The 10,990-nt window shown below is 58.2% G+C and overlaps 1 protein-coding gene across 3 annotated transcripts; it reads left to right on the top strand.

Annotated features, from left to right (window-relative positions):
* Positions 1 to 5,222: 5,222 nt before the first annotated feature.
* Positions 5,223 to 10,834, top strand: MAPK7 (mitogen-activated protein kinase 7). 3 transcript variants are annotated; one of them, XM_066264386.1, is made up of 7 exons: positions 5,223 to 5,422; positions 5,716 to 5,952; positions 6,665 to 6,830; positions 7,901 to 8,982; positions 9,091 to 9,731; positions 10,117 to 10,250; positions 10,375 to 10,834. In XM_066264386.1, exons 2-7 carry the CDS (start codon positions 5,721 to 5,723, stop codon positions 10,526 to 10,528), a joined length of 2,409 nt encoding a protein of 802 aa, XP_066120483.1. In that variant the 5' UTR covers positions 5,223 to 5,422; positions 5,716 to 5,720; the 3' UTR covers positions 10,529 to 10,834. The 3 variants fall into 3 exon arrangements, with proteins under 3 accessions (XP_066120483.1, XP_066120484.1, XP_066120485.1); XM_066264387.1 differs by lacking the exon at positions 5,223 to 5,422 and having other exon boundaries at positions 5,771 to 6,010; XM_066264388.1 differs by lacking the exons at positions 5,223 to 5,422; positions 5,716 to 5,952 and adding an exon at positions 6,441 to 6,483.
* Positions 10,835 to 10,990: the final 156 nt, after the last annotated feature.

Genomic DNA, 10,990 nt, shown 5'->3' with positions numbered 1-10,990 from the left:
TTGAAACGGGCAGCCTGTATTTTATCTGGCAACCCTACCTGTGGGAGCCAGGTGAGAGAGGGTGAGGTCCACGCTGCTTCTGGCCGCTTGTTGCTTCACTAGGCTCCCTCGTGGCCATTCCCTCCACCTGCGATGCTCAGAGCAGGATCCATACCACCCCCATCCCACACGCCACACCCCAGCTGTCCCTGGATCTGCACACACCCCTCAGCCGTTTCCTCTGGGCTTTCCCAGCAGATCTGAGAGAGGAAGCCAGGCAGGGGACAGATCATGGGTGGGGGATAGGGCTGATCTCACAGGAAACCAAATAAGCTGGAGTTGCTGCCACACCCTGGTCTCAGCCTCTGAGAAGCTGACTGCCCCCTCCTCCATCCATCTCTCTTCCATTCTTAGTGGGCGGGGCCATGCGGGCCTGGAGGATGGACTTGATTGCATGAGGCAGGGATGCTGGGGGGGGGGGATATGAGTGATTTGTGGGGTTTTTTTTGAAAGATCACTCTGAGCAGAGGATAGGTGGTAAGAGCAAGAGAATAAGTCGAAAGAATGGTAGGAGGTGGCTGCAGGGGTCCTTGTGGGGAATTGTGGCTGGGGCTAGGCAGTTAGCAGTCAAGAATGGTGCTTTCTCCTACCCAGTCTTTCCTCCTCACTCTTCTCCAGCCACAGCTTCCTTACTGTTTCTCAGACACACTGCCTGCCTCAGGGCCTTTGCACTTGCTCTTCCTTCTGCCCAGAATGCTGTTCCCTCCATTTTCTCCACAGGGCTCATTTCCTCTCTTCCGTTGAGTTCTTGCTCTGATGACACCATCTCTGTCGTCCTTCCCTCACCACTCTATTTAAAATGATAACCATCCCTCCACTCCATCAGCACTTCCAACTTCCATTCCCTCCACCAGCAGATGTCTGTGGAACCCTTGGTGTTGGGTCTCAATTTCAGGGGAGAGGCTGGGCTGGAGCAGGGTTGACAGGGGTCAGTGCAAACTTGGGGAGAAGGAGCAAACTTGGAGAGTGAGAAAAGGGCCCCTGGTCATCCTTCAAGTTACCAACATTCCAGAGAACGGCAAAAGACCAGGAGAAGGGGGAATTCACGAAAGGCATCCGGCCATGTGGCTCACATCCATGATGACATTGATGTGTTACTCTCTCTTGTAGACTTGGGGTCTTTCTGAGGACAGAGAGCAGATACAAGCCTCTGTCCTCACACCCCAGGTAAGCACACACTGGCTTCGGGAATGTTCTGGGAAGGGCAGTGTCTGATCAGTGTGTCTGCTCAGTGCCTGGGACTACAAAGGACTGCGGTGTCCATGGTGGAAGTCCAGGCCTCGGACGGGAAGCCCCGGCCTCCCCACCCGGGTCTGCGGCAGGCCTGGGCGTGCTGGGTGGTGGAAGCTGTGGTGAGGAGAGGCTTGCTGAAAAACCACAGGTGGCCTGGAGCCACTTTCCAGCAGCTTTCCTGTTGTCCCATCAACCAAAACCATGCTCAGCTCTGAAGCTGGCCTTGGGGTCGTCCCTTCCCTGCGGGGACACCGACATGCGGGCACTGTTGGGTGGGCTGAGCCACGGTGTGGGTGAGTGCTGGGAGGCGTGCCTGTCCCTGCTGCATCCTGTGTCCTCCGGACAGTCTGCCCGGCCAGCAAGCCACACGACCCGTTTGCTGGGTCCCGGCAGCCGTCCCTGAGACCCCTCCTGGCTCCCCAAGTCTGAGAGCTTCAGGCTCCGCCTCGCTCAGCAGGCCTGGTCTCTGTAGGTTGAGCCGGGCTCACCACGCTCCCCTGCGTGCAGGCACTTTCCTGGCCCTTCCTCTGAGCCTCGGGACTGTGGGGTACAGGTTTTCTGCTCGCTCCGTGGGCTGAGGCAAAAACAGACCAAGGAGCCGTGGAGGAGAGGGAAGGGCGTGTGCATTCCAGAGTGTATGTCCCAACAATCTGTATATCTGCATGTGTCCTTGTGTGCGTGTTGTTCCCGTGTGCCTGCTCATGGCCATGTACACACCTATGGAAACCTGTGCATGTCTGTGATCTCTGAGTGTGAAAGAGTGTTGTCTGTGCATCCCCAAATCCCTGTGCGTGTGAATGTGTGCGCACCGTGATGCCCTGGGTGGGTACAAGCAGGTCCTCATTTCTATGACTCTGAGTGGACTGCGTGCCTGTGAGCACTGTGGTGTGACTGTGCCAGTATGCAGGTGTGTCATGGTGTGACGGTGTGTGGCCTCCTGGGCTTGGCAGTGCTGGTGGAGAATGGAGGGGCAGGCTGAAGCTGCCATCCATTACTTGCCTGACAGCCTGGTATATTAAGGGGGAGGTGAATAAGAATGTGTATTTGTATTTGCTTGTGTTGAATTTGTATTGCTTGTTTCTTACTTCCAGTAATAAATTATAAAAATGGCCACCTAGGGAGGGACCAAGGTTTTTTTGTTTTGTTTTCCTTTTTTCAGTGAGAAGAGGGGAGGCAGAGATAGACTCCCACATGTGCCCCCACTGGGATCCACCAGCAAGCCCACTAGGGGGCGATGCTCTGCCCATCTGAGATATTGATCCATTGCTCAGCAACTGAGCTATTTTTAGTACCTGAGGTGGAGGCCACAGAGCCATCCTCAGCACCCAGGGCCAATTTGCTCCAGTCCAGCCATGGCTGTGGGAGTGGGGGGGAGAGAGAGAGAGAGAGAAAGAAGCAAGAGGGGGAGGAGTGCAGAAGCAGATGGGTGCTTCTGTGTGCTCTGACTGGGAATTGAACCCAGGACATCTACACGCAAGGCCTTTGCTCTACCACTGAGCCAACCAGTCAGGGATGGGTTGAGATTTTTTTTACTTAGCTTTTTGAGCCATGTGGAACATTTTTCTCTTAAAGAAATGGTCCATTCTGTCATATGCAGCAGAGCTCAGTAAGTCAACGACTAAGGAAGATCCACTGGGTTTGACTATCACGAAGCAGTTGATGAATTTTTCAGGACAGAGCCAGAGCCTAGTGGGTGTAAAGCAAAGCATCTCATGGTGAATTGAAAAGTAAATGAGAATCAGCAAGTTTTCGCCATAGAATGTGGACATCCATAACTTGTTTACACAGCCTGGCTGAAATATTTATAGAGAAGAATTTAAAGAATACAGTTTTTGAGTCTCTTCTGATATTTTATGTTTTATTCCTGGATCAGAGAGAACCATCACACAGCTGTCCAACCTGTTCCCTGAAAAGATATGCTTACGTGTCCTTCTTTTGTATGCCCTCCACTTATACGGGGGATACCACAGGCCTTTTGTGGAACGTATTTCTCAGGAAGGGAAGATAGGTCTGCTGTGTCACCCCCAAAAAAAAGGCCATCAAAGAAATATTTTCAGACCTCAGTGACAGAAAATGTTCATTTCCCATGAGTATGTTTTCTTTTCTTTCTTTTTCTTTTTTTCCTTTTTTTTTTTTTTTTTTGACAGAGAAAGAGAGTCAGAGAGAGGTACAAATAGGGACAGACTGACAGGAAAGGAGAGATGAGAAACATCAATTCTTCATTGTGGCACCTTAGTTGTTCATTGATTGCTTTCTCATATGTGCCTTGATTAGTGGAATCTTCCGTATGTGTTTTAGTTTAAAAAAAACAAACCTAAAAAACACGCTCTGGCTGGATGGCTCTGTTGGTTAAGAGCACCCAACCGAGACATGTTGCTGGTTCAATACCTGGTCAGGGCACATATGGGAACAGATCGATGTTCCTGTCTCTGTCTCTTTTTTCTCCCCCTAAAATCAATAAAATAAACATTAAAAAAAACAAACAAAACTAAAACACAACAGTGGGGAATATAAACAAAACAAAGTATAAATCGTATAGGCTTGCCAACATTAACTTCTCCGACCTGGATCCACTCTTCGGCCACTAGTTTGCGCCGTGCGGAATAAACCCTCAATCTGGCACTCAGACTCCTCTACTGGGTTTCCATCCACCAGTCATTCATTATCCAAGGCAAAGGCAGCACCCCGGCCCTGGCCGGTTGGCTCAGTGGTAGAGCGTCGGCCTAGCGTGCGGAGCACCCGGGTTCGATTCCCGGCCAGGGCACACAGGAGAAGCGCCCATTTGCTTCTCCACCCCTCCGCCGCGCTTCCTCTCTGTCTCTCTCTCTCCCCTCGCAGCCAAGGCTCCATTGGAGCAAAGATGGCCCGGGCGCTGGGGATGGCTCTGTGGCCTCTGCCTCAGGCGCTAGAGTGGCTCTGGTCGCAACTAGGCGACGCCCAGGATGGGCAGAGCATCGCCCCCTGGTGGGCAGAGCGTCGCCCCTGGTGGGCGTGCCGGGTGGATCCCGGTCGGGCGCATGTGGGAGTCTGTCTGACTGTCTCTCCCTGTTTCCAGCTTCAGAAAAATGAAAAAAAAAAAAAAAAAAAAAAGGCAGCACCCCGGGCCTGCGTTCTTGACCTCCAGACCTTCTACCTGTCTACCTGTCTGCCCCTCCCTCCTCCTCTGCTGTCACTCCAGGAGCACACAGCCTTCGGAGACCCGACTCCACAACCACCCTCCTTACCGCCCTACCCCGCGCTCCCCGCTGAAAACCTGGTCTCGGAGCCCCCGCTGCCCACCACGTGCGCCCGTGCCTCCCCAGCACCCAGCCCGACGGCGCTGGCGCTTGAGACCCATTTGCTACATGAACTAGCGGGCTGTGCGATGGGCCGGGGTCCCCTGCTGGCTCTGCCTTCTCGGGTGAGACGAGGGCACGTCGGAGGGCCCGGATCTCGGCGTCTGGACGTGACGAGGCACCCTCTATCGGGGATGACGCATCCCCGGGGACGATCGGGAAAATAGCGGGGCGCTATCCCCCCCTGGTCGGCAGCGAGGGCCGACAGAGGCAGAGGGGCCTCAAGCAGAGGGGCTTCTGGTCCCAGCCGGCCGCCAAGGACAGTCCCGGGATGCTCGGCACCCCCCCGGGGTTCCCAAGACCAGCGGCGGAGGGCGGGAGATCCAGTGGACTGCAGCGCGCAGGCGCGCGCGGGGACACCGCCTCCCATTCACGCTCGGGCCCGCCCGGGGCTGCCGGCGCGCATGCGTCGGGCGCCGGAGCCGGGCGCCGAGCGCACCCCTACCGAGCGCCGAGCGCACTTTGGGCGGCTCCCGCCCGCCCGCCCGCGAGCTGGACAGCGGACCTCGCGCGGGAGGGGTGGGGCGGCGGAGGCGTGGTTTCCTCGGTATCTGGGCTTGGATTGGTCGAAGCCAACAGAAGGGGCGGGACCCTCCGCATAAGCTATCCAGCGATTGGCCAGAGGCTGGAGGGGAGCGTGGTCTTGGGGGCGGGGCGGAGGGACCCGCGGGGCACAGCGCGACGTTGAGGTGGTGGAGGCGGCCTTGCAGAAGTGAGCCAGTGGCTCTCGGGGACCCCCTCTATTGGGACCGGAAGCCGGGGAGCCCCGGGGATCCCCGAAAGCCACGAAGAAGCGTCGGGCCAGGCGCGATCCGGTGAGTGTAGACCGAGGAAAGCCAAGTGCCCCGCCCCTCCCTTTCTTCCTGGACCGCGCCTTGTGGCACCTCCCCCACCGCCGACCCCGCGTTGCACGCGGACCTGGGCTCCGGGGTCCCAGTCCTGGGTGGGGGGGCGTCTGCTGCGCACCAGCCACTCTCTTGCCTCCTCCCCAGCCCTCATGGGCTTAGGGGAACTTGGGAAATTCCTGGTCCTGCCCCCGCCCCAGCTTCACAGTAGGGAAACTGAGGCCCGGGGAGGGAGCGGGCCCCTCATCAACGGTTCCATGTAGATGCCATGGCCGAGCCCTTGAAGGAGGAAGATGGTGAGGATGGCTCTGGGGAGCCCCCCGGGCCGGCGAAGGTAGAACCCGCCCACACCGCTGCCTCTGTAGCGGCCAAGAACCTGGCCCTGCTGAAAGCCCGCTCCTTCGATGTGACCTTCGACGTGGGGGACGAGTACGAGATCATCGAGACCATTGGCAATGGGGCCTACGGGGTGGTGTCCTCCGCACGCCGACGGCTCACCGGTGAGCTTCCTTCCCAAGGATGTACCGTTCACGGAAGTGGAAACCGGTTCCCCGAGGGGTGAGAAGGATGCTCCATCTCAAACGGCCAGGATGGAAAGCTGGGAGGCACACTCTGTCTGGGGGGAAGTCAACACATCTGGTTACCTGCCACCTGGGTGTCAGGCTCTGTGTTAGGCCCAGTTCTCAGAAGGAACGCTCTCTGGCATGGTGGTTTTGCCGGAACATCAGCCCTCCTTCCCCTCCCCCCTTAGGAAAATGACAGCCCTCATTAGGCCAGATTAGAGTCCTGCCCTTGGTTTCTAAAAGAGAAATGTGTTCTGGAGCCGGAGACAGGCACGGGGGATTGGTGGTGGGATGGATGAGGCCTGAGCCGGAGAGAGAGAAGTGGGGGAGGTAGAAGGAACGCAGGCATTGACAGAGTCTGGACTGCGCCACCCGCACTGTGTTACTGAGACAAGATTTCTTCATCTCTAGCTTTGTGCTGTTAGTACCTGTCTCAGAAGATAGATGGGAAGGGGAAGACCTGACGATGTATGTACAGTGCTTAACGTGGGGCTGGGCACTGGTAGGGACTCAGTACATAGTAGCTACTGTTGCTCAGTACATGGGGGCTGTGATTCGCATCCTAGATGGGAGGTGTCGAAAGGGGCCTTGGGCCGCTCTGCGGTTACCCCAAGGTACCTTATCATATCCGGTTTCCCCTGTCCTTCAGGCCAGCAGGTGGCCATTAAGAAGATCCCTAACGCTTTTGACGTGGTGACCAATGCCAAACGGACCCTCCGAGAGCTGAAGATCCTCAAACACTTCAAGCACGACAATATCATCGCCATCAAGGACATCCTACGGCCCACTGTCCCCTATGGCGAGTTCAAGTCTGTGTAAGGACCGGGGTCGGGAGAGGGAGGCAGAATTAAGATCCTTTTTTGAAGGCTGGAACCATATTTCTGAAGTTCTGGAAGGACAGCTGAACCTAGTGTAAGGCAGACTGGGAAAATTCCCCCATTTCCAGGACCCGTGCTCCCTCAGGACACTGCCAGCGACAACTGTGATGCTTCAAGAGGGGTCCAGGTGTTAACAACTCTATAGAATCTCAGTATGTAAGAGAGTAAACGTAAGACACTCGCACTATAACTACACTCTCCTTTCCCCGTAGCAGATGTCACTAATCAATCACAGAACACTTTTCTACAGAAAATGGACAAGAAGCCAAAGAAGCTAACAGTTTTCCTCAGTCTTTTTTTTTTTTTTTTTTGACAGAGAGAGGGACAGATAGGGACAGATAGACAGGAAGGGAGAGAGATGAGAAGCATCAGTTCCTCATTGCAGCTCCTTAGTTGTTTAGTGATTTCTTGTATTAGTTGTTTAGTGATTTCCTATATGTGCCTTGACCAGGGGGAGGGGGAGCTACAGCAGAGCCAGTGACCCTTTGCTCGAGCCAGCAACAATGGGCTCAAGCCAGCGACCTTGGGCTTCAAGCCAGCGACCTTTGGGCTCAAGCCAGCAACCATGGGATCCTGTCTATGATTCCATGTTTAAGCCGGTGAGCCCGCACTCAAGCTGGCAACCTCAGGGTTTTGAACCTGGGTCCTCCCCGTCCCAGTCTGACACTCTATCCACTGCGCCACCGCCTGGTCAGGCTCCTCGCTCATAGTCTTCAAACAGCCACTATCAAACGATGGAGATAGCTCCCAAACTAAACCTATGGGCCAGCCCTGCTTTAGTCAGACCTCATCTTTTCTCTGATGGGGAAATAGGAGGAGAAGAAAGGGATTCAGCTTCACTACTTAAGTTTATGGAAAAGTTGTAGAGTCTCTGGAACCCTTGTTCCTTACGGAGCCTGATGGTGAGGCCATTTACCTGTCGGGAGGGCACGGTGAGGGCATGGTGAGGTTGGGGCTGGAGCATCGGCAAGCCAGGCAGGTCTTCTCTCCTCCCCTCTCCCTTCTAGCTACGTGGTCCTGGACCTGATGGAGAGCGACCTGCACCAGATCATCCACTCCTCGCAGCCGCTCACCCTGGAGCACGTGCGCTACTTCCTGTACCAGCTGCTGCGCGGCCTCAAGTACATGCACTCGGCGCAGGTCATCCACCGCGACCTCAAGCCCTCGAACCTGCTGGTGAACGAGAACTGCGAGCTCAAGATTGGGGACTTCGGCATGGCGCGGGGCCTGTGCACCTCACCAGCGGAGCACCAGTATTTCATGACGGAGTACGTGGCCACGCGCTGGTACCGGGCGCCCGAGCTGATGCTCTCCCTGCACGAGTACACGCAGGCTATCGACCTGTGGTCCGTGGGCTGCATCTTTGGTGAGATGCTGGCCCGGCGCCAGCTCTTCCCAGGCAAAAACTACGTGCACCAGCTGCAGCTGATCATGATGGTGCTGGGCACCCCGTCCCCTTCCGTGATCCAGGCGGTCGGCGCCGAAAGGGTGCGGGCGTACATCCAGAGCCTGCCGCCGCGCCAGCCTGTGCCCTGGGAGACGGTGTACCCCGGCGCCGACCGCCAGGCCCTCTCACTGCTGGGTCGGATGCTGCGGTTTGAGCCCAGCGCCCGCATCTCGGCGGCCGCCGCCCTTCGCCACCCGTTCCTGGCCAAGTACCACGACCCCGATGATGAGCCCGACTGTGCCCCGCCCTTTGACTTTGCGTTTGACCGAGAGGCCCTCACCCGGGAGCGGATTAAGGAGGCCATCGTGGCTGAGATCGAGGACTTCCATGCCCGGCGTGAGGGCATCCGCCAGCAGATACGCTTCCAGCCTTCTCTGCAGCCCGTGGCCAGCAAGCCTAGCTGCCCTGACATTGAGATGCCCAGTTCCTGGGCTCCCAGTGGGGACTGTGCCATGGAGTCACCTCCGCCAGCCCCACTGCCGTGCCCTGGCCCTGCACCTGACGCCATTGATATGACCCTGCGGCCACCCCTCCCGCTGGCCAGTGACCCGGCCCCTCCAAAGAGAGAGGGGGCCATCTCAGACAACACCAAGGCGGCCCTCAAAGCAGCCCTGCTCAAGTCCTTGAGGAGCCGGCTCAGAGGTGCTTTGCGGAAGCAGCTGCGCGCTGGGGAGCGGGGGCGGCAGAAGAGGGACGCTGGGTTTCGACAGGGCCCAGGCTCTTACCCTCCCGCTGTCCCCTTCCCTGCAGATGGCCCCAGCGCCCCCCTAGAAGCACCTGAGCCTCGGAAGCCCGTGACGGCCCAGGAGCGCCAGCGCGAGAGGGAAGAGAAGCGGCGGCGGCGGCAGGAGCGCGCCAAGGAGCGGGAGAAGCGGCGGCAGGAACGGGAACGCAAGGAGCGGGGGGCCGGGGCCTCTGGGGGCCCCTCTACCGACCCCCTGGCCGGGCTGGTGCTCAGTGACAATGACCGCAGCCTGCTGGAGCGCTGGACTCGCATGGCCCAGCCCCTGGCCCACACGCTTGCCCCAGCCCCAGCCCCTGGCCCAGGAGCCACGCCCCCTCCCCCTCCGGCCCCGCCTACCAGCCCTCCCGCCGGCCCTGGAGCGCAGCCCGGGGGACCCCCTCCGCAGCCTGCAGGCCCCGCCCCGGGTGCTGGTCCTGCTCCCCACCCGGCCGGCCCCCCTCCACTTCAGACCACCACCGCCTCCTCCAGCCTCCTGGCCCACCAGTCACTCGTGCCGCCGCCTGGGATGCCTGGGTCCAGCTCCCTCGGTGTTCTGCCTTACTTCCCATCCGGCCCACCCCCTCCAGATCCCAGGGGGACCCCTCAAGCCTCCACCTCAGAGTCACCTGATGTCAACCTGGTGACCCAGCAGCTGTCCAAGTCTCAGGTGAGAGGAGGAGCCCAGGCCCTGAGGACACCTGGATCTGGGCCCGGGGAGAATGGGTTTGGGAAGTGCTTGCAGTTTGGTGGGAGCCGGGGTGAGAGAGGCGTTGTCTCGTTCAAGCAGGCTGGGCTTTATCTCTGGATGTATCTGTCCCCTTGCTCGGAGAAGGAGCGTGATGCTGGTCAGCTGGTTGTGGGAGGTCGATGTGAGGCTTCCTGGGAGATGCCTGACCCCGCGATGGGCTCCGGCCGGCTCTCAGTGGTGGTCGAGGCCGGCACTGTCCCCAGGGGAGGCCAGGGGAGTGATTAGCTGATCAGGACGGGGTTACTTGCAGGCCGCAGGCCGCTCTTGGTGGTGACTGCGTTGTAACCCGACGTCTGCCCTGCAGGTGGAGGACCCCTTGCCCCCCGTGTTCTCAGGCACTCCGAAGGGCAGTGGGGCTGGCTACGGTGTTGGCTTTGACCTGGAGGAGTTCCTAAACCAGTCTTTCGACATGGGCGTAGCTGATGGGCCGCAGGATGGGTAAGTTGGCGGGACCACACTTCTGGAATGGGACTCTAGGTTCCTGGTGCAGGAGGAGCTTGTCTGTGGGAGGGGCGAGGAGCCCACCTAAGCTAACAGCTCTCCCCACCCCCACCCCCTGCAGCCAGACAGACTCGGCCTCCCTCTCAGCCTCCCTGCTTGCTGACTGGCTCGAGGGCCACGGCATGAACCCCTCCGACATTGAGTCCCTGCAGCGTGAGATCCAGATGGACTCCCCGATGCTGCTGGCTGACCTGCCTGACCTCCAGGAGCCCTGATGCCCACAGCCCGTAGCCTGTGCCTTGCTGCCTGCAGAAGACCCAGCTCCGAGGCCTGCAGGAGCACTCTCCCAGGCTGCAGCCTGGGGCCCAGCAGGGGATGCTTGGCTTGAGGGTCATTCTGCAGGTTCATCTCAGACCCACCCTGCAGCCTTAAGTAGCCACCTGAGCCACCCCCGAGCCGTGACGGGATCAGGAAACCCCTACTCCCCGGGTGATCCTTTTCAGTATTATATTTTTATTATATAACTTTATTATTAGTCATTCTTTTTGCCATCAGAATCAGTCCTGTGAAATGTAAGGTTCCCTGAAGCTCTGACTACAGGTGTCTCTGCAGCGGCAGGCAGTGTGTTGTCGGTAGGGAAACGGGGAGCCAGGTCCTCCCCACTTTGGGGGCCAAACGCCTTTGCATGCTCAACAGCCAAAGCCAGTTCATTCAGATCCTGAGGTTTATTGAGACCT

Source organism: Saccopteryx bilineata, chromosome 2, assembly GCF_036850765.1.
Source record: "Saccopteryx bilineata isolate mSacBil1 chromosome 2, mSacBil1_pri_phased_curated, whole genome shotgun sequence".
Taxonomy (NCBI): Eukaryota; Metazoa; Chordata; class Mammalia; order Chiroptera; family Emballonuridae; genus Saccopteryx; species Saccopteryx bilineata.
Note: the sequence above shows the minus strand (reverse complement) of the source record. Positions and strands in the feature narration are given on the sequence as shown.

What these genes read in the sequence shown, in the direction of transcription:
- MAPK7 (XM_066264386.1), top strand. Translation starts at nt 5,721, where the DNA reads ATGGCCGAGCCCTTGAAGGAGGAAGATGGTGAGGATGGCTCTGGGGAG. An exon ending in TATGGCGAGTTCAAGTCTGT is followed by an intron (nt 6,831 to 7,900) that starts GTAAGGACCGGG and finishes TCTCCCTTCTAG; the next exon opens with CTACGTGGTCCTGGACCTGA. An exon ending in AGCAGCTGTCCAAGTCTCAG is followed by an intron (nt 9,732 to 10,116) that starts GTGAGAGGAGGA and finishes TCTGCCCTGCAG; the next exon opens with GTGGAGGACCCCTTGCCCCC.